The 26,649-nt window shown below is 41.0% G+C and overlaps 1 protein-coding gene across 11 annotated transcripts in view; it reads left to right on the forward strand.

Annotated features, from left to right (window-relative positions):
* Window positions 1–26,649, forward strand: part of ZNF521 (zinc finger protein 521) — a 232,363-nt gene that overhangs the window by 74,936 nt on the left and 130,778 nt on the right. For 10 of the 11 annotated variants that reach the window (XM_037379244.1, XM_037379245.1, XM_037379246.1 and 7 more), the window contains one exon: window positions 18,610–21,962. In XM_037379244.1, coding sequence (XP_037235141.1) covers window positions 18,610–21,962 — 3,353 coding nt within the window. Of the gene's footprint in view, window positions 1–18,609; window positions 26,316–26,649 lie in introns of all 11 variants that reach the window. The other variant, XR_005103008.1, reaches the window with a different exon arrangement.

Below are 26,649 nucleotides of genomic sequence, written 5' to 3' on the forward strand. Positions count from 1 at the left end.
TGGGAGGACCAGCAAACAAAGCATTAGTGGATTAATTTCAGGAAGTCACATGCATTGTTAATAATCCATAAAAGGGCAAATTCTGAACAATTGAATGTGTTACTCCAAAAACAATGTTGATATTATGACTCAAATAGTGGATCAGCACTTTCAGTAGAAAAAGGGCAAATTCATTCTTGCCAAAATGATTGGGGATACAGGAAATTTTCAATATTTAGTGTTGAAAACTTGACCAAAGCCATTTGATCCTCTTGGCAGTGCAAGTTTAATGAAAGTGTAGGGCAATGGTGAAAAGATGAGAGGAACTACAGAGACATATCTGAAGGTTTTCCAGAGTCGGCTATAAAGCAGGACTTCAATAGGTTCATAACGTGGAGAGTACACAGGAATCATTCTGATCATTTTGCAAACCATTTATCTCCCTTTCATGACTCCATAAATATTTGTGGCAGCTCTCAATAAGGAAACACAGGATTAGCAAAACAATGCATGTTGGTTAGCCTTCAAGGCAGTTACATCTGGAAGTGGGGAGCCATGCCATAAGATCGAGTGGCTCTTTACAGACCATCTGCAAGTACTTCTTGGGCCTGCGACAGGGCCATCAACTGCAGTCTAAGAAGCTGCTTTAACTACACCTGAAGGTACTGAGAGTTGACATCCGACTATATAGTGAACCACTGTGGAGCTCATTTCAGGTGAACCGTATGAGAGGTACAGTGTGGCCAGTAGTGTCATCAAAAATGTTGTTTTACACATCTGTATTTCCTTTGTCATACTGCTGGGCCAGCTGAGAGACCACCTCCTTCAGTGCGGTAGTGCTGCAATTGTACCCTGCGAAATGCCTGGAGCCAGCCAGCCGGCTAACAGGGACAGAGCTGGGAGCAGTGCAGTCCCCGGGAGGAGTTCTCACTTTTGGAACGCATCTGCAAGCTCTGGCTCAGTTAATCTTGCAGGCTTTTCTGGAAGAGTGACTTGAGAAATATGGGTTTGTTTATTTTTTATCTGGAATTAGTTAAAGACGTAATTTACATCTCAGGGTCTTTGAGGAAATTTGTGGAAGAAGGGAAATCTTTCTTTTTGGATGTGCCTTTATTTATTTTCATATACGTAAAATACACATACACATTATTTTTCATCTAGATGTTAGCTTTCCAAATAGTCACTTTAGAATGCATGGTTAGGTATTTACACTTGGTTAAAAAAAAAGTTCCATAGTTAATTAGTATAAAATAAAATTACAGCATGCTTTTGCTGAGAATACTTATCTGTGGGAAGTTAAAAAAAAATCCTACGATACAAAGACTTTTTCAACATAACTTATTGAAGAGCAGGAACTGTCATGGTAGCATATAAATAGGGCAGATGGAGATAGCCCCTCGAGGCTATGGGACTTGAGTTAATAAACCTTGAAAAGTTACCATAATTTTCATTTTGTATTTTCCTCATGAACCCAAGTAATATAGCTCATTCATTTTGAATATTACCACTGGACTCCCAGGCAATAAGTTTGATTTTTCTTAAACCCTACATCTAACCAAATCCAGACCAAAGCTAAAATACTGGTCCCATTAAAGTTAATAGCAAAATTCCACTGGCTTCAGCGAGGCCAGAATTTTATTCTGAGACTGCAGATTTTAGTATATTACAGTATTTTAGTAACAAAAGTCAAATGAAACAGCCTAGTGTTCAAAAGGTTGGCCAATTCTTTTTCTGCTAGTCCTCTGTATCTGTTGGATGTGTCTGCTAATATTTCATTGATGCATATGACTTGCTGGAAGTTTCCTCAGTGTATTCTGTACATCACCAGTTCATCATGACTGCCACACACAGAATATTAGCTTTTTTGCTATTAAATACATGGGGAAAGGGAGGAACACAGTTGAGCTTATGAAAATGATTGCTTAGGATTAAATTCTTCATGGAATATGAGTAGGTGGTCTTGATAAAGCTAAGTCAGGCTCACAGATTCTTTTTACCTCACATAAGACAATCTGAGGTGATACAAACCACCTCTTCAGTGAAACACGGGTTTTAGTTAGTAAAGAATGTTGACAAATGAAAATATTTCAGAGGGAGGCAGTAATTTTGTATCAAACAGCAGCAAGAGATCTGGAAGTTTTCTGTGGAAATAAAGTGGTCCAATGTGGGGATGGTAAGCCTGGGCTAAAGTAGCAGACATTAGAGCCAAGGAACAAATGCCAAGTATTTATGTAGAAAATTCAGGGAAAATATAGCCTTTCTTCAGCCATCCCACTCTCCAAGTAGCAGACACAGTACTGTACTACTGCGTTCTGAAATCCCAGCTCATGACTGAATAAAACCGAGAAAACAGATCCTGCCATAATAAAAGCACATGTAAAATTCCTGGAAATGTTTCCTGTTACAGGCTGCCTGGTTAGTACAGGCTGCGTGCACTTTGGTACAAAGTCAGCAATTGTCTGCTCTGATGTCGTTCACATTCCTTTTTTGTCGGGAAGATGAAGATCAGACCAGAAGGTTATCAGTCTCCTTTGCAGCCATGTTAGGATCAGAAAGAATAAAAAACCTAATTGTCTTGATTGCATTTCAGATTGTTTTGATTGGGTTTATGCCCAGGAGATAAAAAGCCACAAAACAGGCTATTTTCTGCCATGGTAAAAGCCAGAGAAGAGCTGTTGCTTTGGAGTTGATACAGAGTGGTCCAAAAAATGTCCTGCAAGCCAGATCCAGTTCACAGCATGATTCTGCCTGGATTACCAATTTTTTGAAGTGACCCTGTGTTGAGACTGTAGCTCTGCAGGAACAGCTGTTACTGGCTCCTCCTGATGGTCGGGATGCTCCTAGTGCACCCTTCACGCCCCAGCTCTTTGCTCCTCAAGCTGCCACTGTGTCCATGTTTGAGGTGAGAGCTCCTATCCCATGACTGTGGAGCCTGGCCCAAGGAGGTGACCCAAAACTGGCATCTGGCCTAGAGCAATTAAATAATTGGACTAAATGGGTAGTACTTATTCCAAGATGAGTATTTGCTTTCTTCCACAAGGCAGTCTTCCATTATATCTCTTCTTTTTCTCCATCTTTCTCTGGGATGTGAGATATCAGGGGAGTTAAGAGGTTGCCATTCCATTAGCTGGCTGGAGACATTACGATATATGATATTTTTATTTGGTCTGCTGTGAACTGTGCTTGCTTGCAGGAGGTCTGCAGTATATTTGCAGGCATGTAACATGTCTCCAGTAGACATGTTTTAGAGGACTGAAACTGGTTGTAGCACAATGCCTACAAGACTGCGGAAAATGGGGGGAATCCTTTAGACAATATGCCTTGAGGCTGCTGCCTTAATGGGCATGAAATAAAGAAACAGGAAGTGTTCTGGGATGTGGAGAGACACATTTGCAGGCTAGCACAGAGTACATGTTGGGAGTATTATTGACCAACATTGTAATGTTCCTTCCCCAGCAAGAAGGGCCCTAGTTCTACATCCTCATGATGAATTTCCAGCTTATTTGAACAGTTTGCTTATTTATCTTGGACAAAGACCATACTGCAGTCATCTGGGCTAGACTACTGTAATGTGCTCCTAATTGTTTCCCTTGAAATTGATCCGGAGCCTCTTTGGGGTAGAAAGCTGATATATTAAAAAATACAGCCCCATCAATGTAGCTGTTCAAATTTTAATCCCCCAGTTCTTGGGCAGCAGCTTTGCACACTCCATGTCCCTGTTTGGCAGTTGCTCGCAGTTGGACATAGCTTTCTCTCCCTGGGCTGAGTCAGGCATGGGCCGAAGGCAAGTCTTTCTTGTCCTCGGTTGTGGAACTCCCTGCCAGAGCCCCTTGCTGGCTGCCTTTAAGGCAAGCTGCAAGCCCTGTTTATTTCAGTTGGCCTATCCATGACTGTTTTATGGGCTCCCTACCTTTGTTTTTGCATCTGCTACCCTTTTGTTTTTCTCTTCCCTCTTAACTAGTCAGGAATTGAATCTTTTGGGGCTGGCAGGTCCCTTTTGAATTCTGTGTGTATAGCATATTGTAACATGCTATTAGATTTTGCTTTCTACTTTTACTGTTTTGCATTTGGCTCTTTATGCTGTTTGGCTTGCAATTGGTACTTTAGAAAAGATCAAATAAATATATAATTGTGTCAAGTCTTATTTTGTATAAGAGGGTTAAATCCAGTATCCAAATATAAAGAGTGTGTTTATGGGGAAACTTAGTACTGAGAGAATTAGAAAGAAAGCTCCAATTAGAAAGAAAGCTGATTCCATGCCGTTTGCAATGCCATGTTTTCTTTAAGAGAAAACTTCCACTGTAATTACCAAGAAAGTGCAGCCTACTGGCCAATGCATTACCTAACAGAGCCTGCTATTCAGTCTTAGAAATAGATCATGCTTTTATATGCTACTCTGGAGACTGACGATACTGTGAAGTCCAGTATCAGCAAAACAGAAGTCTAAACACAAGCAGAGTCAGGAAATCTTGTACAATAGATGATAAATAGTGATTTGGTTCATTGGCCACTTCAGGAGGAAGCGTGTAAAGGTAATCACGGAATACAATGGTCTGTGCTTCAAATACTAGAAATAAAGTGTATTTTCCATCCCACATCAAATGATTTAACTGTTATATGCGTTCCCAAACTTGAGTAGATGATGTTGTTATTTGTGTTGTGCTGGCTGCCAGTGGATCAATAGAAGTTCAGGTCATTGTTCTAGAAACTACATAGGAATCTGCAAAAAGATGTGCTTTACCTCACATTGAGATAACCCTGATAACATCAACCAGAGGAATGAAACAAACAGCTAGGAGGAAGAGGAAGTAGCAGCCAAGTGCTGTACAAAAAGCAAGGGTCTTAGTTCAAATATTGTCATCTGAAAATGGTTTATGGGCACTAAAGCAGAGGAATGAACCCAAGGGTAAGGTCATGCCACTTTGCTGAGCATTTGGAATACAGGAAGTTACATATCATCCATCTGAGGAAGTTCCAGTTGTAAAATACTATCAAAACACAAGATGTTTAGGACAGCTTGGGCCTGCAAAACAGTAAAATTATCAATCACTTGACTAATGCACATTAATCAGACTAGTAGCAAAATTATTAATCAGCTTGATGAACTGAGCAATCTTGCAAAGAAATAAGACTACTTTGAATTTTAAAAGTGATAAAAGATAGAGTGTAAAACAAAATGAGTGGAAAAGATGCGAAATCTCCTCAACACCAACATTATCTCTCATCTCACTGTTTCCATTTCATCCATCTCCAAAAAGGCCAAAAACTCAGATGCAGGCTTGTATTTGGAAAGCAGAGTATTTGTTCTCTGTGAGAAGAATGAATCTCTGCTTGCCACACACAAACACAGACAGAAGAATAAAGCTAAAGATAAAAGTAGGGGTGTGAGAGGGGAGAGCGAGCATTTGTTTCTTAATTGTGAGGAGGCTTGTTGTTAGACTTTTAAGAGTAAAACATGTAAATGAGTACAGTATACAACATCCATCCAGGAATTTAAATGTGATCAAAACATGTAAGATACATTGGAAGATGCTCTAGGAGCCTTTGAGGCCACAAAAAGCCTCAGGTGATACAACCTGGTGTGTATAGCACAGCCATCCCACTGAAGCAAGGGAAAATAAGGCAAAGGGTAGTAAACAAAGTTCAACGAGTATATGTCAATAATGAATGTAATAATAATTGGCGGTGGGAGCTGAGTGCTTCACTGACAAGAACAAGATGACAATAACTAACTTGTCCCAGATGAAGAACAAACTATTTTTTGTAGATACATGGATGGCTGATTGAAAATGTGTGAACATCAACAATTACATAATACAGAGAAGGGTCTTTCTGTTAGCTGTTAATGGTATTTCTGCTCCCTCAAAATGTATGTTCTCTTTACATTCCCTTCAAGAAGCACCACAACACTCTACTGTCTTCAGACACTTGTGCCTTTTGTGGCTTTCCAGGCTGGAAATGTACAGAACCTGAGGACAAGGTAGCGGGGGTTCTGCTGAGGAAGGACCACTGCTTTCTAGAGCAGGTTGATGACACAGGCTATTGAGTCCTTACAGAGAATTGTTTGTCTTCTGGTTTTAGATGGCTTTAATTCCTCCAAATTGCTCCTTGAATAATAGGAAAAAGGCAATTTGAATTTCAGTGACAGATTGGACATAACAGGTTGCAACTATTAGGTCTAATTTTACCATACTGAGAAATAAAATTGCCTAAACATAAACATCGATCACTGATGCAGTAAATTAATTTGTACAGAAAAAGTAGTTTAACTGCAGTGCACATTAAACATAGAGAATTTTCAAAATTACAGCTCTCTGAATTAATTTGTACACTTGTTTACTTGTTAAAAACAAAGCGTAACTTTTTTTTCTTTTTTTTTCCCCCTCCTCTTTTTGACTTCAAATTGTGAAAAGCAAGGACATTCATTGATTGTCCAAAAAAGACAGATAGAGGTCTGCAGCTCTGGATGTAACTAAAGTTCCTTTTTTTTTTTTTTTTTATTTCCTTCTGAAGAGGTTAATAGAATTACTAAAGACCTCTTTGAAATATTGTTTCATTCTAGCAAGCAAATTCAGCATTTTAATAGGCTTGAATTATGTTTTGTTAAGAATTGGTGAAGTAATTAAAAAATTTTATGATTTGGTTCAGTTTACATTCAAGTGTGTCCTCAGGCTTATTTAAACTGTTGAAATCTTCCAAACTGTTTCATAAAAAATGTCATATGTATCTTCTTCCTTCTACTACCAACTCTTCTCAAAAAATCTACGTATACTACTATCCCATATTTTAATCTGCTATCTAGAGACTTAACATAGGTGCTCGCTAACTTTTCTTCATTCTGGCAATTGCAATCTTTAACGTGTTTACTGTTTTATAAAATCAAAAGGAACATGCCTTTCTTACTTTAAGCCACGACAATAATGTTACTCATCATATGCAATCACAAGTGTGTGTATATAAGCTGTATAAAGGTTGCCTAAGTCACAGTGGAACAGGATCTGCCAGTGTGGCTTATTTTGATGATATCTGGTGTCTACTGTTTTCAAGGACAGTAGTTCGATTCAAACACAATTCTGATAAGTGGCAGGTTTTCATGTCTTTAATGCCCTAACAAGGGCATCACTCTCAAGAGAGGGAGGTGAAACCATTTGGATGAGAATTTCTTCCCCTCTGCTTTGTGCTGACACACCAAGATAATGGACAATTAATAGCGAACCTTCTCTGCAGGGAAAGTCTAGGGTTATCACTAATACAAAAGTGCTCATGAAGTGTTTGGACACGAAAGGGAGAGAAAAAATAAGCATAAAAAAGTAGAAAGCAGGACCAGCGCAAGGCTTAATGTTCAATTATATCTTTTTTCACCTGAAATTATGGTGAATGATTTTTCAGTAGTAGCATCTAAAACTTTTTAGACCTGGTTCACTGCTCATGACATCAGGCAAAGAAATCTTGTCATTTGTATGACTTTTTTCTTGGTAAACGTGAAAGCCAACTCGTGCATTTCCTGGAGATACCAGTTAACAGGGCTGACTGTTCATAGTTACTAATCATGTTGTGCTGTAAAGTTCACCCTGGTAGGATATGGAGGACAGGTCTAGATAAACTGCTTTTTCACCTTATTTTCTGATTCAAGAACAGGCTTGCAGGATGCTTTTCAGGCTCACTTTCAGTCTCATTGCTTCTATTTAGACCATGTGTGCGATTTCCTTTTCTGGCCCTCACTGTGTGCACTTCCCCGTGTTCTGGGGGAAGGCTGATTTACAAATTGTGAGTCTGTGCAGCCCTCTGTTTTTGCATTGCTGGACGATCCCAGCAACTCTCAGATGCTCCCAGAACAGTCCGCCAGCCCTGAGGTCACCTGGCAAAGGAGTTGCTGGAGGTCAGCAGAGCACTGCTCACAGTTAGAAGTCAACAGGCAGGCTGCCTTGGGGACTGTTACAGTGGCTGTACCTGTGCACCAGATTTAGCAACTGATGATGTGATTGTGCACCTCTGTGGTCCGAGTAAACAGAGAAAAGATGTACAATGTTTCCTGAAGTTAGACAAACCAAAGATTAGTCTAAACTGAGAGTGGAACAGGTTAACTGATCTTTCTCTACCCTAAGCTTTCACTTGTCCCTAGCAGCACTGAGCTGTCAATACAGTGTACAGCTACTGATAAGTATGGGTTCTCCTCAGCCTGAAGAGATCTGTCTGATAAGATAAGATGGCCTTAAAAAAGAGAGAGAGAAAGTACGTTAACTGCTTTGACTGCAAAATACCCCCTGGTAGCCAGAGATAAGACACCTTGAGCTGCTCAGAAGACCTTAGACAGGATGTAAATGAAGCCAATAAAAAAAAAAAAAATCATTTCAAATCCAGCCGCTATTCTGCTCTACTCTTATTTCCAACTCTGACAGCAGAAGGCTTAATTTACTGTATTTCACACCGGGCTTCCATTCTACACTGAGGAAGCTACAAAGGGTTGTTTTAGATATAGGCTTTAACAAAGTGGAGATCTCTTTATTTCTGGAGAGGCCTCTATTTTAGGCAGTTAATCATGAGTTTCAGCAGGATTTGGTGAATGGAAATTATACAGAAGAGAAGGAAAATGCTGCCTTTTGCAAAGAATTTCCCCTTCTTTTTCATAATTAAATCATCCAAATAAACCTATATTAACATGAAAGGATTGAACGAAGCAAGTATATTTTACATGCAACTCTTACCTTGTAAAATTCCACATGGAGGGACTGATGTTGTGCAAGATTGGAAGACAGTAGGTGTGCCCGTTCAGGTATGACAGCTTTGTAGTAGGATTTGGTCTTCTGACCATTCTGAACTGGGAAATTCATTAAGTTCCCCTTACAGGCTAGACTACCTGTAAATTAGTGGAAGCCACACACACCTACCAACCTGTGCCTATCCCATGCCGTAGACATCCACATGTGTTCCCGTTCAAGTAACCGAGGGAAAATGAGGGTCAGGGAGATAGGGCTGTATTGTCTTGCATGGCATTCTGACTGCAGTGAAGAGGTTCCTGAGACACGCTGCCCCCAGTGTGACTGTGCTGCGTGGGTGTAAGCATTTGTTTGCCATTCTGAGCACTGACTTAGTTTAAAAACCAAGGTTACCTTTGCTCGGGGACATCACTTTTAACAGCTGTGCGGCACATCTGCACTAGCAGCCAGATCTGAAAAAAAAGGGACCCTAAAAGGGGATGTAGATGGACTATAAGAAGCTAAATAGAATTATCCAAAACCAACCTCTCTGGGTTCACCCCAGTTTTGTAGGCACCTCTTTTTCCATGAAAGGTTTCTTAGGTACCTTGGCAGTCTGTGCAAACCTCCCTAGTGTGAGCATCTGGGTACCCATTGCCTCTGATCAGCCTGCTGCACAGACGGCATTGTACTAAGGCCAGAACACGGTGGGCACTTTCAGCAGAAAGGGCTGTGTTCCTGTCTGCCCTATGTAGGGGCCAGGTAGGTAGAGTATTAAATGGCATGAGGCCTTGGTTCCGTTCCCTCAGCATCCCGAGAGGATTCAAAGCCATGTTTCCTGCCTCCAAGCAGAGGGTCTTTGGTTGTGCAGAGGTCTCTTCTCATGGAAGCTGGGCTCACTGAAGCAAAAAGTAACCTTTTCATAGGGCTGGTAGGAGCACATTTGAGAAGGAACTCTTAACCTGCTGAGAAGGACACACATTTAGTCCAGGGGTTCTTGCAGTGTGAAACTTCTGCTTAGGTTTATTTTTGGTTTTATCCAGTGCCTCTTTAATGTATGAAGAGTCCAGTACTCAGTTCTCCCCTCTCCCAGCTGAGTGCCCAAGCTGTGAGGTTGCAGACCTTTTCCTGGTGTGTCCCCCCCCAGAGCCCCATGAATTCTGCTTTCTTTGCTTCTTTGGCTCCTGGAGACACCCGAGTCCCTTTGCAGATCTAGGTCCAGGAGTTTTCACCTGTGTAAATAAGGCTGCCACCGCATCTCTATCATTTTAAGAAATAAGCAGTTCTGTGTTTATTTACTGTATTTAATTCTAGCACACTGTAAAATAACATGGATGTGTTTTTGAAAGTGTTAACTGCCTGCATTGCTTTCACTTGATCTTTGTTTCCTTTTACTTTCCATTTCCTATAAAATATTTTTTGGTATCTTTGCCTGGGTTTCTTTCAGAGGCAATAATTTACTCCCTTCTTTCTCCCCACCCTATATTACTTTCTTTTGGTTCTCCACACATTGCCTGCCTTCTTTTCTTTGTCCTAGTTTAGCCCCCTCCAAAGTGTGTCTTGCTGTTGCTGTTCTGATCTAGAAGCAATGAAGCAATGAATTGGGGTGATTGAAATGTAGGCACAGGTGGGAGGGGCAGGCGTACATGATAAAAGAAGGGGAAAGATGGCCCACTGTGAGGTACACCTGCCGGCAATCCCTGCAGACCTTCATGATTAAACTCTAGATTAACTGAAAGAAGGGCAATACTCAAATAAGGACCCAGGGTGGTGCTTGACATCTCAGGGGTTTCTGCCTGCAAATCCTGCCCAGGGGCACCGTCTTTTGTCTGAACCTCCAGCTAGGGAGGTTTTGACATCCTGCCCTTCTCCCCACAAGGTCTTGGGGCTGTGTGGGAATGGGGACTTGGAATGCCGCTGTGAAGCTCTCAGGGTCTGAGTCTCTGGACCATTTGATTTTGGGAAGGAAAGAGAAAGAATGATGCTTCTCTGACTTCAGAGACACTCCTTATACTGTGACCTGCGAAAGAAAGAAGCAGCCAACTCATTTTAATGCCTGCATGCCACTGCAAAGTTACGTTGATGACTGAGACTGTGTTATAGGGGCTGCTGTCTCTGAGGCTTCTGTACACTTCAGCAGCTTTCAAAAGGAGCTGTGGCATGAGGAAGGGTTGGAGGGAGAGGATTTCTGGTCCTATTCATGGTGTTGCCTGGGGACAGCTCAACCCAGTGAAAGCAGAATACAGCAGAAAGTATTGGAGACCAGTGAGGAACCTGTACTGTTATCCCCATGTCGTTTGCTGTTCTTAATAAGCAGTACAAATGCTGTTATCAGCACAACAAATTATAATAATTATTTTCTAGCAAAGACCTGATTGACTGAATCACTACTTTTAGTACATGAGGTTGTTAATACACAGATTCTTAGGAGATCATTATTATGTGCAAGTTTGCTGCAGCATTTCAATGGGGTTTTTGCTTTCCCATTATTTGGATTCTAAATGTAATTATTCTCAGGGTGATTTTTTCTGACCCTAGCTTCAGATGGAACAAGCCTGGTGGTCTCTGACTCATACTGTACAAACAAACAAAAACAACTGCTAAAAGAAACAGCAACTTAACAGCAGAAGAAATACAGTGTAAATGTGTTTGTCACATTTAAGCGGTGGACAAATGAGCTAATTTGAATCGCTTAGTGCTTGTATAGTCACAACTAAACAACCCCTGTAAATTAATTGTGTGACATGTGATTCCCAATTATGTAAAACAGTATAATAAGCTTTGAGGATGGTGACTGTCATTAGTTATATGTACAGGACTGTGGAAAATTACTTATGCTTTCTCTTTGCCTAGAGAGGCACAAAATACTGGCTTCCTCAAACAAGCAGAGGGAAGCTCTGTTTTCTTCTGGTTGCAAATTGGGGTTTGTGTATGATTTGAAAGGTGGAGCAGAATGTGAACTGCTTACATTTTCTTTAATTTGGCTTTGGAAGATGGAATTCATTGGGCTCCGTCTGTTCAAATGAACTTTAAGCAACAATCAAGGAAAACATTTATGCTCCTCTCTACATATGTAATAGTAATATGTCTTCTGAAGAAGACATAATGGAACTGGAGGCTTAGGTTACCTTAGGAGAGCAATACAGGAATGTTAACTCCTTATGTAGGCATTAAAGACATTTTATAAAAGCAACCAGGTTTTCCTGTGAGGTATTAAAGTGACTTATCTGTTGTTTCTAGGAGTTGCCTTTCTTCTGGTTATGGAATTTAAAATGGGGAAACCTCTGTACTAGCTGTCTCAGTTCTGTTGGTCAGGAACCCCTGTATGTTTCTCCCCCAGTAATCTAACTGTTAATGCATTTAATTGGTGCTCCCAAAGTGGTTTTGAAATATTGATACATTTTTAAAAACATCTGTAAATTATAAATAATTTTTAAAGTTCATATTTCTCTTTTGAATGCCCATTACAGAGTATTAGTTTTCAAGCCATTTAATAAGTTATGAGACAAATGCGTGAGTTTAATGTGGGGTCACTGATGTGAAAAAGATGTGATGGTTATATTAAAGTTGCAGCTTTTCCAAAACTGTGTACATTTCTACTGAAAGTAAACGGGGAGTATTATATAATAATGTATATTTTATTTAAAGTGACTTTGAAGGCTAGCGCTATCTGCTAATCCTATTAAAAACTTCAAAACCATAGTTTGTTTCAGTGACGTATGTTGGGCCATCACTGAAGTCTCATCAATGCTTTAAATGCTATACTTGGATCTTCTCGTTATTTAGATCTATTCAGTGCACAGCACAATATGGTTTTATTTCAGCAATATCTAACCTCTTGGTTTACTATTTATTCACACCTGCATATTCCCTTAAGATTCCTTATCTCATTTTCAAGGTCGCCCTGCAGACAATTAGTGGTGGTAATAATATAAAATGTGTCCAGCACTAAAACCTGAAATGGCCATTACAAGTAAACTATATGATATATAATAACCACTCCACTCAATTACCTGCACAAAAATGCAAGGATTTAAAACTGTAGAGCTCTATCATACATCCAGTTAACTGACCTACCTACCTGCTATTTAGTCCTTCTTTTCTTACAATTCAAATTCTACCTTGTAGCGTGCCATCTGGTAAATTAGCGAATCTGTTTGTGTGTGTGTGTGTAGTTCATCCCTTTCAGTATGTGTGTATAAGCACATATACATGTATGCAGTTGTATATGAACAGGTCTTAGGCTGATGGTAGGACAACAAATAATAACTACACAACAATTAGTGCACACATATGCATTCATGATCCATATGCCTGTAGCAGCATGTAGTAGACATGTTTATGTGTGCTGCCTGGTATACTTGATTTGTCATTCTTAGTATCTATTCCCATCCTATGTAACCCATTGCTATAAATTTTGTACCTGGTAAAGAAACCTTGTTATTTACTACTTCAGATGGGGTCCTGGGGGATAGTTGTGTGACCAGTCTGCTGTTACCATTGCGGGGGCAAAGTAGTGAGAACATATCAACAGGACCCAGAGCTGGAGGGTGTCTGTCCAGCTAAACTGCTGGGCATCCTCTTTGGTCAGGTCCAGCAGATTAAGCATTTTGCCAGCGCTGTGTTTCAGGGGGAGAAAGGATTTTTCTTGCAGGGATGGCTCAAACCTGGGAAATGCGGGTTCTGTTTCCTCCTTTGCACAGATTACATTTGTAACCTGAGGCAAACAGCTCCCACTTGTCTGTGCCCCAGTTACTTGAGCAGTAAAATGGGGAAAACAGAAAACTGATGCTTACAGGATCTTGAAAATATTAATTTGTTCAAATTCACTAACTCTGTTCTATCAGAGGAACCTCAGGTATTATGGCACATAAAGGTTTGCTGACATTTGCTTTAGGAATGTGGCCATTTGTCTAGTGGCAGCAAAAACATATTTAAATCATACAGAAAAGTAAGGCATGATAAAGCAAGTGCCCAGAAGCGTATTTCTGCCAAAGTGTGCATATGTCGTAAACCTTCCTGGTGACTATAACATTTTTCTGAAGTGGTACTGTTAATTCAGTCAGCAGCACTAGGGATAAGATCACTTTTAAGACCTCACGACTACTGGGGTTGGCACACGAGTGGCTGGCTGCTAACTCCACAGAGGTGCTTTTGTGCTCTGATGCTTCCCTCTTCCTCCCTCCCCTTTCATGGGATAACTCCTTCTGGTATTACTTCACTTTTCTGTTAGTGAGCACTTTCCCCCATAAATATGACTGAACAGGTGTTACTCTGCTACTAACTGAGTTTCCAGCTGTCCTCCAACACAGACCAGGCAAAATTTGTTGTTGCATCCTATTAGACAGACTAGAGAACTATCAAGCCTGAGATGGAGGTCTTCCTTGCAGGATACGGTAGGTTTTTTGCCAGAAGATGGTCAGGAAGGCCTGGCTGGTTAACAAAGACAGTCCTTCAGCTGCTGGGTGTAGTTCCAGTTTTGCATCCCCTTTGGCAGCAGCACAGAGACTGCTGCAGTGTGGCCAGCCAGCAAAATTAGGAAATAAGGACCTCTTTTATTTACTCAGGCTGCTGAATCATGGGCATTCCTGTCTGCTTGGAGAAAAGTCAGGCAGCTCTACTTTCCACTGGAAGTCTCAGGAGTGCTTGGTACTTTCATCTCAGTGTTCACACACTTGTTTTAATGTGCTTTATGGAAATGGTGAAACTCAGCAAGTACAGTTGGTGTAGAAAAACATCTGCACTAACTATTCACACACATTTGCATCTTTAAATAGACTTTTAGGCCTTGTAGATGATTTTGAGCAAAGTTTTTTTGGTTGTGAGTGCTAGAGCTTTCTTAGAGGCAGTGAGTGTGAAGTGACTGGTTCCAAAAATTAAAAATTTACATGGACATGTTAAGTGCATCACATTGAAACTCAGAATACTTGCCATTACACAAAAAAGGCATTTACAGTAAGTGGCACTTAGTGAGTGCCGAAGGAAAAAAAAAGAAAAAGTCGATACAGAAAATATATTTCCAAACTCCATAAACACTGTTGAATACCAGGAGCCTTATTGTGCCCTCAGATAGATGTGTACCACTCCTGGGGACTTGTATGTATGCATCTGAATTTGGTCCAGAGTATCTTAAAACAGCTTGTTGTAACACTGAAAATCAGTATTTGTAATGTTGACATAGCTCGGGGGGTAGGTGTCTGCAGATTTATATACACATGGCTGTATGCAGAGTAGCAGCAAACTGTATTTTCTGTGAAAGTGGTCAGCAAAAAGGAGTTTGAAGTCCTTTCCCCTGACAGCAAGTCAAACTTCACACCCAACACAGAGCTGGCTCTGTGCTAAGTGCCCCTGGGAAAGTGGGAGTGGAGTCCACATCCCAAGCCTACTGGTTAGCTGCATGGACCTTCCATTTAGCTTCTCCATCATGGCTTCGAGTGCTCAGGTCTGCTTGCCCAATGCCTGCACACATGGAGTAGCCTCAGCGTGGGATAGCAAGCCACAGATCCCTGCCATTTTGAAGGGGATGCTTTTAATGGTTGCATGTTAATTTTCTGGGGCAACACCTTTGTAGGGATGGATGGGGAAACAGTAGGACAGGCGGGGCCATCACTCATGTCCTGCTCTAGCTGTAATCCCGAGTCCAGGTTTCCCTCTTGATTGCTGTCCCCAGATCCATTCCTAGGCAGCCCCTAAGCTCGCCAGGCACGTTAGTCCGTCACACACAGTGTTGCCTGTGTTCAGGTTGGAATCTGCACAGCAAAAGTCACTGCAGAGAAACATTTCCCTTGTCACAGAAGGAAGGTTTCAAAAGTCCTTCTGCGGGTGACTGATGGCCGACAGGCCCGGCTTTGGGAACCCTTTGTGTGAGCGCAGCCCAGGGGCCCACCTTCCGGAGCACGGTGGCCAGTGACGGTGCCCTGTCCATGCCGGCTATCCTCGGCCCCGCCATGCCGTGGGGGGAAGCCAGGGAAGCGTGTTTGCCACATTGTTAAGCTCGTACTCAGGAAAATCCTGTTGTTCTCTGCTATGCGCTGCGCGGAATTCCCCCTGCCTTGCTGGTTCTTCTGCAGCTCTGAGAGACTGAGAGATTTTCGCATTTTAAGTTAAAAGGATGCGAGTCAGACTTGTAAGTGGTTTGCTCTTCTTTTTGCACAAAGAGAATTACTCTGCAGAATTATTGCGGGCTTGGATTAAAAAAAACGCAGCAGCAAAGTGACACACAGAAACATTTATATTTGCCAGTTGGAAAGTAAGAACTGGTCTGTGCTGTAGTTACGCTATTCCCTCTCCACTTTCCTTACCTTGTATAAAAACTGAGGGGAGACCCCCAAGCAAACAAGGAGAATTGGATGGGGGAAAGGGGCTGCCGTTCCTTATGCCATGGTCACACTCAGCACTTGATCCCGATCCCTGGCAACCTGCTGAGATCCGCAAGCCAGGGGGAATAGTTGTAAAATAGTTAAAAACAGGCAGGCAGTGGCCACAAAAAGGAAGTGATTTACTACTGTGTCAGTGATGGTACACTATTTATGACACTTACTATATATTCCTCTAAACATTTATAAAATAATATATCATTTCTGCATAGGGATATACATTTTAATACTAAATTTGGTTACAAAATATGTTGCCTAGGCAGTCACAGACCATTTTTCTTCACTCAGTTGCTTGACATAAATTCCTGTTTATCTCCCGGCAGTGGTTGTATGTCAGAAATATATTTGATTTTTAAAGGATAAAAGGTTTTTCTACTTAAAAAGAACAGGCTGAAAATATTAATTTAAAATAAAATTTCAAAATACAGGAAAAAATAACATTTTTTTCTGTAAATAGTTGTTCCACTGTTTTGATCATTTCCAGTTTTAGAGTCAAACCCAGCAATCTGAAAGGGCAGTACGCAGATTTACATTAAAAGCATCCTGTGAATACTGCAGTCATTAATGTACCAACTTAAAAACTCACCTGGCTGGTATTATTTAGTATGTATGACAATAAGTAACTTTGCATCAGTACATTAGGAAGCATTTTAGCAGATGATAGCACTTTTGCTGGAAGGGTGGATTTTTATTTTTCAATTTTTATCTTAAAAAAACAACCACCTTTGTTTTCAGTTCAAAGACGTGGCATTTCGGCTAGGGTTTGGTTTTGTTATTTGAATATATACCACTAGTGCAGATTTGTGCATAGGTAAATGCGTGTGTGTGTGCACGCAAAAGGTGGATATAATTTGTGAAACCCTCCTCTTCAAGATGTAAACAAGAGGATAAAAACCCATGCAGTTTCCAACTTATCCTGAAAAGCATTGTGTCAATGGGCAGACATCCAGCAATGGTGTTTGGTTGTTTTCTCAGAGTTAGATGGCTGCCATCTGGCCTTGATAGTGAGATGGCGTTGTCATCAGTTTCTAGATGCAGGAAAGGAATGAATCCTCATCTGTTTCCTGTGGATAAGCAAGAGGTTGATAATCTAGTAAAATCTTGTTACCTTAAAGAAAGCAGGGTTGGGATTTGTTTACGTAACATAGGCCAGCTCTAACTTTTATGTTGGTGTAGTATATTTCTTGAGAAAAGGCTGAAGATGTTTAGAAACTTACCACTTTGCAAGTATAACTTAAAAAAGATATTTTTCAGGAGGTTTATCCTGGTTTTTTTCTGTACTGTTACTGTAGTCAATTTTACTTTTAAAAGGAAAAAATCTCCAAGCATCGCCCCTGGAAAGGTGTAGAAATATTATTTCATGTAGAGTGGTCTTTCAAGCATTCTGTTAATATTTTCAAAGAAGTTTTAGATTAAGGAAAGTATGATCATTGTAGTGTTGTAATCTACATATAAAACAAAAGATGGAAAAAACCTGTACAGCACGTCTGTTGAAGAAAATAGTCACAACTTGCCTTGTCTAGAGATGAGGTAATACCATGGATAACTAGCTCAGTTCAGTATCTGGCTAGCACTTCTATTTTGTCTTTTCCTTGTAACTCATAAATCTTTCAGCTTTTACTATAATCGTTTATCATTTTTCCTGTTTCCAGTTTTTTACAAGTTGCTTTGTCTGTGATCACCTCATAGTACAGGTTCTGCTGGACTGAGGAAGTTCAGCTGGCTGAGGCCTGTGTGAAAAGGAAGAAATGGTGGGCAACCTCTTGAACTTAAAAAGGAAAATAAAATGCTGTTCATAACTGACCCTTTTGAAACTTTCTCATTTTCCTTGATCCTGGCTGTTGATTTGTTAGTTTGTTTTGAACATTTAATGATCCAGCTGCTAGCTTTCAGTAACTGGATTATAAAGTTATTGGAAAAATCTGGTTGTACTTTGTTAGAGAAAACACCACTGCTTATACTGTTGTCCTGTTCCTCCCCTGTAGTTTTTCCTATTATGGTTTAGAACAACACCCAAGTCTATCTCAGTAATAGCCTTTAAATGATTTCTGTGTTCAGAATCAACTTCAAGTGAAAAAATAAAAAAACTTTGGCAATGCAGGGGGAATCTTTTCATTAAACATTAGGCATGTGGGTTGACTGTATTAATTTTAAATAATTCCTGTAATATTTTCTCCTTTCCTTTGACTCTTCACATTCTCACATAATATGCAAATCATTTTAAAATGGATACAAAAGAAACATTAAATATATAAAAATCTGCATTTTAATAAAGTTGTCAATGTGTAATACATATCTTGCAACTGAGAAAGAATGATAAAAAAGCAATAAAATGTTAATATAGGCACAGAACTATTTAATAACTTCTAATGTTTTACAGTCTGATAAAAATAAATGTGGTCTTGAAGCTGTTGGATACAGGTGTAAGAAATATCCTAGTCTGAGTTTAATATGTTTTAGCTATTTAGGAGTAGCAGATCTGCATTGTTGATGTGCATTTGCTGTCTCCTTTGAACCGCAGGGATTAAGCTTGTGAGCGTGTTTCTTTCTCATTTCAGATGGAGTGGATGTTGAGGATGACCCCACGTGCTCATGGCCAGCATCATCGCCTTCTAGCAAGGACCAGACTTCCCCAAGCCATGGAGAAGGTTGTGATTTTGGTGAAGAGGAAGGAGGCCCAGGGTTGCCCTATCCATGCCAGTTTTGTGACAAATCGTTCAGCCGCCTCAGCTACTTAAAGCACCACGAGCAAAGCCACAGTGACAAGCTCCCTTTCAAATGCACATACTGCAGTCGTCTCTTCAAACACAAACGGAGCAGGGACCGCCACATAAAGCTTCATACGGGAGACAAGAAGTATCACTGCAGTGAGTGTGATGCAGCGTTCTCAAGGAGTGATCATCTTAAAATTCACTTAAAGACTCATACGTCCAACAAGCCATATAAGTGTGCCATTTGTAGGCGTGGATTCCTGTCATCTAGTTCACTGCATGGTCACATGCAGGTTCATGAGAGGAACAAAGATGGCTCTCAGTCCGCCTCCCGGATGGAGGACTGGAAAATGAAGGACACTCAGAAATGTAGTCAGTGCGAAGAAGGCTTTGATTTTCCTGAAGATCTTCAGAAGCACATTGCAGAATGTCACCCCGAGTGTTCCCCTAATGAAGACCGATCTGCTCTTCAGTGTGTTTACTGTCATGAACTCTTTGTAGAGGAAACATCTCTGGTAAATCACATGGAGCAGGCTCATAATGGTGAGAAGAAGAATTCATGCAGCATTTGCTCTGAGAACTTCCATACTGTGGAGGAGCTGTACAGCCACATGGACAGTCATCAGCAGCCAGAGTCGTGCAATCACAGCAACAGCCCGTCTTTGGTAACTGTGGGCTACACCTCAGTCTCTAGCACCACTCCAGATTCTAATCTCTCGGTGGATAGTTCAACAATGGTGGAAACAGCTCCTCCTATACCAAAAGGTCGTGGAAGGAAGCGGGCAGCTCAGCAAGTGCCAGATATCACCGGTCCTTCAAGTAAACAGGCAAAAGTTACCTACAGCTGCATTTATTGCAACAAACAGTTGTTTTCCAGCCTTGCAGTTTTGCAGATACACCTGAAAACTATGCATTTAGATAAACCTGAACAAGCCCATATCTGTCAGTATTGTTTGGAGGTATTGCCATCTCTCTACAATCTGAATGAACATCTTAAGCAAGTCCATGAAGCTCCAGACCCAGCACTGATTGTTTCTACCATGCCTGCCATGGTATACCAGTGCAACTTCTGCTCTGAAGTGTTCAATGACCTCAACACCCTTCAGGAACACATCCGATGTTCTCATGGATTTGCCAACCCTGCTGCTAAGGACAGTAATGCATTCTTTTGTCCCCATTGCTACATGGGATTTCTTACAGATTCTTCTCTGGAAGAGCATATTAGACAAGTCCATTGTGATCTTAGCAGTTCCCGTTTTGGTTCCCCTGTGCTTGGAACCCCAAAAGATCCAGTGGTGGAAGTGTATTCTTGTTCTTACTGTACAAATTCTCCAATATTTAATAGTGTTCTTAAACTGAACAAGCATATCAAGGAGAACCATAAGAACATTCCTTTGGCACTGAATTACATCCACAATGGAAAAAAATCCAGAGCCATGAGTCCATTATCTCCTGTAACCATTGAGCAGACCTCTTTAAAGATGATGCAGGCAGTTGGAGGTGCTCCTCCTCGTCCTGCAGGTGAATATATTTGTAATCAGTGTGGTGCTAAGTATACTTCCTTGGATGGTTTTCAGACTCATTTGAAAACACATCTTGACACTGTCCTACCAAAACTGACCTGCCCTCAGTGCAACAAGGAATTTCCAAATCAGGAGTCTCTGCTGAAGCATGTTACCATTCATTTCATGATCACCTCAACCTACTACATCTGTGAAAGCTGTGACAAGCAGTTCACTTCTGTGGATGACTTGCAGAAACACCTACTGGACATGCATACATTTGTGTTCTTCCGCTGCACTTTGTGCCAAGAGGTTTTTGACTCCAAAGTCTCCATTCAGCTACACTTGGCTGTGAAGCACAGTAATGAAAAGAAGGTATACAGATGTACATCTTGCAACTGGGATTTCCGCAATGAGACTGACCTACAGCTTCATGTTAAACACAACCACCTGGAGAACCAAGGCAAAGTACACAAGTGCATCTTCTGTGGTGAGTCCTTTGGTACAGAGGTGGAGCTGCAGTGTCACATTACTACACACAGCAAGAAGTACAACTGCAAGTTCTGCAGCAAAGCTTTCCATGCTATCATCTTGCTGGAAAAGCACTTAAGGGAAAAACATTGTGTTTTTGAAACGAAAACTCCGAACTGTGGAACAAATGGGGCATCTGAGCAGGTTCAGAAAGAGGAAGTGGAACTCCAGACCTTGTTGACAAATAGCCAGGAGTCCCATAACAGCCACGATGGCAGCGAAGAAGATGTGGACACATCTGAGCCTATGTATGGCTGTGACATTTGTGGAGCAGCTTATACCATGGAGACTCTCCTGCAAAATCACCAGCTTCGAGACCACAACATTCGACCTGGAGAAAGTGCCATAGTGAAGAAAAAGGCTGAACTCATAAAAGGAAATTACAAGTGTAATGTGTGTTCTCGAACATTCTTCTCTGAAAATGGGCTCCGAGAGCACATGCAGACACACTTGGGACCAGTGAAACATTATATGTGCCCAATCTGTGGCGAGCGGTTTCCATCTCTTCTGACTCTTACTGAACATAAGGTCACACATAGTAAGAGCCTGGACACTGGAAACTGCAGGATTTGCAAGATGCCCCTCCAGAGTGAGGAGGAATTTTTAGAGCATTGCCAAATGCACCCTGACTTGAGGAACTCCTTGACAGGGTTCCGCTGTGTGGTGTGCATGCAGACAGTGACCTCTACGCTGGAACTGAAAATCCACGGCACGTTCCACATGCAGAAAACTGGAAATGGTTCTGCCGTGCAGTCCACAGGGCGTGCACAGCATCTCCAGAAACTGTACAAGTGTGCTTCTTGCCTGAAGGAATTCCGCTCAAAACAGGATTTAGTGAAACTTGACATCAATGGTCTGCCATATGGTCTGTGTGCTAGCTGTGTTAATCTCAGTAAAAGTGGTAGTCCAAGTGTCAACATCCCTTCAAGCAGTAACAGACAAGGCATGGGCCAAAATGAGAACTTGAGTTCCATTGAGAACAAAAGCAAGGCAGGGGGACTGAAGACTCGGTGTTCTAGTTGCAATGTTAAATTTGAATCAGAAAGTGAACTCCAAAACCATATTCAGTCAATCCACAGAGAGCTTGTTCCAGACAGCAACAGTACACAACTGAAAACACCACAAGTATCTCCAATGCCCAGAATCAGCCCCTCCCAAACTGAAGAGGTAACCCTTTTTTCTTTGCTCTTGACACCTTCCATCCTTTTGGGAAAAATCCCCCTTTTTTCAAGCTGTCTTGTCACTTGTCATGAAATGCTTAGGCTGAACCATGTTACATTTCCATCCGTAGCCATTAGCTAGTAATTACTTGCCTCTTGATATGCCTTACGTCTTGGATTGAATTGTGCAGAATAGGACTAATTCCAGTCTCCCTAGGATATTGTCTTCTGTATCACTGAGGAGACCTATCTTCATGCCAGCACAACTGAGATCTGGAATCTTATCCTAGCTCCCTTATGTGTTGGAATCCCCAGCTAGGAGTTGTGCTTACGGCAGAGCGCATTAATGACAGAAGAGTAGAATATAGTGAGCCAAAATGCTGGCATAAGGGGTGGATTTTGAAAAAATATTTGTGAGCAACAAGTTGAGGGTGTTTTTTGTAAATTGTGTTGTAGATATTAATTTTCCCCTCTTATAGCACATTTTGATTAAGTAGAAGTACAACACTAGCCTAAGGTAAATTGGGAAATCAGTCCTTTGGATGCAATTCCTTGTTGTGTTTTTCTTTCCGTTCATGGTGAACAACATTTTGATGTCACTGAAACACCTAGTGCCTGGTGATTGAAATCCCATTCATGCAGGATAACTTAGAAAGTAAATATCAAACTCTTGAAAGATCTTATCTACTTCCTTCATCACCAGTGACCAAGTAATAATATGGGAAGTTACGGGGGTCATGTACTGAGGGAAGGGAATCTTTTTTATCTTCAGAAACATCAACAGAATGACTCAGGGTTAATATTTTAGGTATGCTATCTTGCATAATGACCCCTTATAGTTCAGGAAACCTAAAAACACAGCACAAACAGATCTTAAGAAATAATAACTTTGGTTTCAAGAAAGCTTTTGGCTTGTAATGGTACAAGCATAATGCAACCCATTGCTGTGAATGTGCATGGATACCCTGTGGCTAGGGAGCTGCTGCTCTTCCATCACCTTCCTCACTCCCTGTTTGTGAGCCCATCTGTTGGGTAAGAAATCTCTCAGCATGTCATCCAACAGTGTTGTGCAAACTGGAAGGCAGGAGGGAGGCAGAGTGAGGAAGGGAGCTACATAAGGATATGTGGGCCCAGAGGTAAGTATTTCTGGAGGTACCAAGAACAAAGCTCAAGATAGGCTGGGAGAGGTCACTGAAGTAGCACAGGGCCTGGAGTGCCACAACGAGGGAAGTGGAGCTGGGAGACGAGGGTGAGGTACCAGGCAGGATGCATCTGCCAGGGAAGAGCCCAATGCTTTCATGACTTCTGCATCTCCAGTTTGCACATTGCGGGGGGGTGTGTGTGTACACCTGGGTAATGGAATGTGGTGTGCAGTGTATGGAAGGAGCAGTTTGTTAGACTGAGAACCGCAGGTCTAAGGAAAACCTTTTCAAAGAAGAGGGGAAAGGAATGGCTCCCTTTAGGTGTGGTTCACACCATTGATGGTCCTGTAGTACTGCTGCTAAATCAGAACCACAGGATTACCAGCTATATGCTTTTGATAGATTCAGAGTCATCTTGGTTTCTGTTTCTGGTCATCTTTCCCCAAGTGACTACATGAAATCTCTCTTCCCAGTCATGTTGGCAGCACAACCAGAATCATGTGTATTAAGACAGTTACCATGATAAGATGTTACCAACTTGTCTTTGTCGAGCTTGTAAACTAGACAAAAAGAGAATTGGGGGTCCTTTGCGGTGATACAAGGTCAGTTACCTCCAGTGTCATCAGTGAATCTTCTTGTACTTGGATCAGGTATAATCCGAGTTCTTATGTCATCTTCTGATTGGCATCACGTTCCTCTTCCTATTCCTTTTGATTTTTCTCTTAGAAATGTATCTAAGATGAAAAAGCCTTTTAAACTACAGCAAGATTTATGAATAGCATTTGCCTGCTTCGAAATCATTTGCTCCCCAACCCCATTCCGAGCATGTAAACTGATTTTTCAGTGTCTGTGTTTCTAGTCTCTACATAAGTAACATAGACTTTCAGATTATTTTCTCATGCGAAGCACAAAGCTATCAAGTTCCTGACAGAGCATTATTACTTCTGGAAACCATAGATGCATGTTTGTAAACTCCTTAGAGATAATTAATTTTTCTAACAGATATTACTGGTTTAAAATTGTAGTGATGCAAGCATTACAGCAATGAGAATCAAAATTGGAAGTAGCAATACACAAATGTTTAACAGTATAGTTTGGATGTTTGGGCTGAGGGAAGTGAAAACATAAGCATATAATACAAACAGTAAAAACAAATTGGGTTGCTAAAATTTGTTATTAGTGAGTGGTTTTGCTACTCCACTGGAAGGATGTTTTTTGAATTGAATGGGATGTTGAAGATGGCTACTTAAATATGCTGTTTTGGGGTAATTTTCATTAAAAATAATAATATTAAGGAGTGAAGGTTTCATTTGCATTGTTGAGAGTCACATGGTTTGAGATTACAACCTTTATACAAGGAACATTTGATTCCCAAGGCAAGAAAAATATGGAGAGTAGTTGTCAAACCATTAATAGTGCTGAATACCCTTTGTTACTGAGTAATAGATTACTATGGTAAGAGTACTAGAAAAAAACATTTTAAGATAAAGGATAACACTGAAAACTGTCAATTCTGGATTCTTTGCCAAGTATTCTTATGGTTGAACTAGAAAACTTCTCTTTTTAGCCTGTACTCAGTAACATGATAGGGTGCAATTACCTTAACATGGTATAATGTCATCAGCTGAGCTATCACCTGCTGAACTCACCCTGCTTGCTAAGTGAAAGGCATTGACCTGAATCATCTTCACTGAAAGTTATCTTTCAGTTGGGATGGGAAATGATGGGCACTTCTAATCATCAGTTACAGGAACTCAAGGAACAGGTCAGAACCTAAGCCCATCATACTGCTGAATCTAGTACCCGTAAACTATCAAACAGACTTAAACAAGCAGATTGTGGATAGCTAGCTATTGAAAGAGCTCTAAAATTGGTAAATCTCTGAGTTATTCTTTGAGCCTAATGAGATGCTGAATTCAGGTTGTAGATTTCTTGTAAAGATCCTGAATCATTGCAAACACACTGTTAAGCTAGGATAATAATCTTCTTGGTGATAGTTAATATTTAAAAGTGGAGAACAAGATCTGATATGGTGATGTATTGGGAACTAGACATCCATCCTTTTCCTGTCACTCATTTGCATTGTTGACTCGGACAAATCTACTTGAACACCTCTGTTTCATTTTCCTTATTCAGAAAATAAGATTGATAGTTGCTGAGAAGTGTATTGCCATGCTTAATTGCAGTGCATTTTTTGTAAAGCACTTGGAAGATGAAAAGCAGTGTTCAAGAAAAAGCATGTGGCCTTGCTTTTCTTGTTCCTCTTTAATCTGCTGTCATGCACCTAACGAGAGAACTCAGCAGAAGATGTGCCCTCACTTCTTAAGCTTCAGGACTTCTGTACATGCAGAATCATACCAGTGTAACTGTACAATAATAGTTATATTGTTAACTGCTTAGCCGGCAGGCGAGGAGAAAATGGACTCCAGCTTATACCAACAGTTTACTGGTAAAAATTATCTTACACTAGTGTATCCATACGGTCCAAAGGGACACAGTTTAGTGGTACTTGGGAGTGTTAGGTTTATGGTTGGACTCAATGTTCTTAAAGGTCTTTTTTAACCTAAATGATTCTGTTCTATTCTATTCTATGTGCAACTGCACTCATTTTGGGGTCCTGTTGGTAACTTCTAGAGTAGGTGCTCAGCAAACTTAATTGCCTCTGTAAGTAGCTTAAGTTATGTATCACTTTGTTCTATGAATGCGAAGCTCATGTGAATACTGTATTACCTGTGGCAATGCAGACAGTCCTTCATTAATAATACAAGAATACTGGGTTTTCTGGTCCTGAGAAGAGAAGCAGCAGTGCAAGTACACTGCCAAATTACTGCAGGAATAAAGATGCTTATTTAGGTGTTACAAAGGACTTGCAGAAACATACTGTAGCAGAGAGTATCAAAAGTTCTGGACAAAGGAAAGAACTAGCAACCGTCACACCAGCTGAAGAACAGAATAAGTGTGAGCCTGGGGCTGCTCTTCTGTCCTATTGTGGTTGTGCAGAGCTGTATGCCAGGATGGGCATGTCACAGCAGGGTATGCTGGGCGCATCACTGCACCGTTCTGGAAGGAGCTGTGAAAGTGCAGGCTGCCAATGAGCTTGTGGAGACGGGGTCACAAAATTCAGATGCTGCAGAGCTGGTGGCTCCTTGAAGCTCAACTTACACGACCTCAGATGAATCCAGAAATGGTATCATCCTGGGAGAAAGAATGGAGCTCAGGTAGGTGTACTGTTTTATCATTACATTTTTTCTCTTTATTCATGGGCCCTGAGTCTACCTTTATTCTCTTACTATTCCTCCCCCCTTCTCAAAACACTGCCAGACTCACAAAGACAGAAAACAGGAACTGCCTTTTGAAGTAGCTGGTTTGTTTCAACAGCATGCACTGGCAGTCAGAGGCGGAAAGAAGAGAGAAAAGACTATGAGCAACCCAGAAATGTTCCCAGATGCATGCTTTTGGCAGGGCAGGCAATAGCATTTTAGCAATATAAATCACTGTGCTTTTAACTGAAAAGATGCACCGAAATCAATACTTACACATTTAATTGAAATA

This window comes from Falco rusticolus, chromosome 3 (assembly GCF_015220075.1).
Source record: "Falco rusticolus isolate bFalRus1 chromosome 3, bFalRus1.pri, whole genome shotgun sequence".
Lineage (NCBI taxonomy): Eukaryota > Metazoa > Chordata > Aves > Falconiformes > Falconidae > Falco > Falco rusticolus.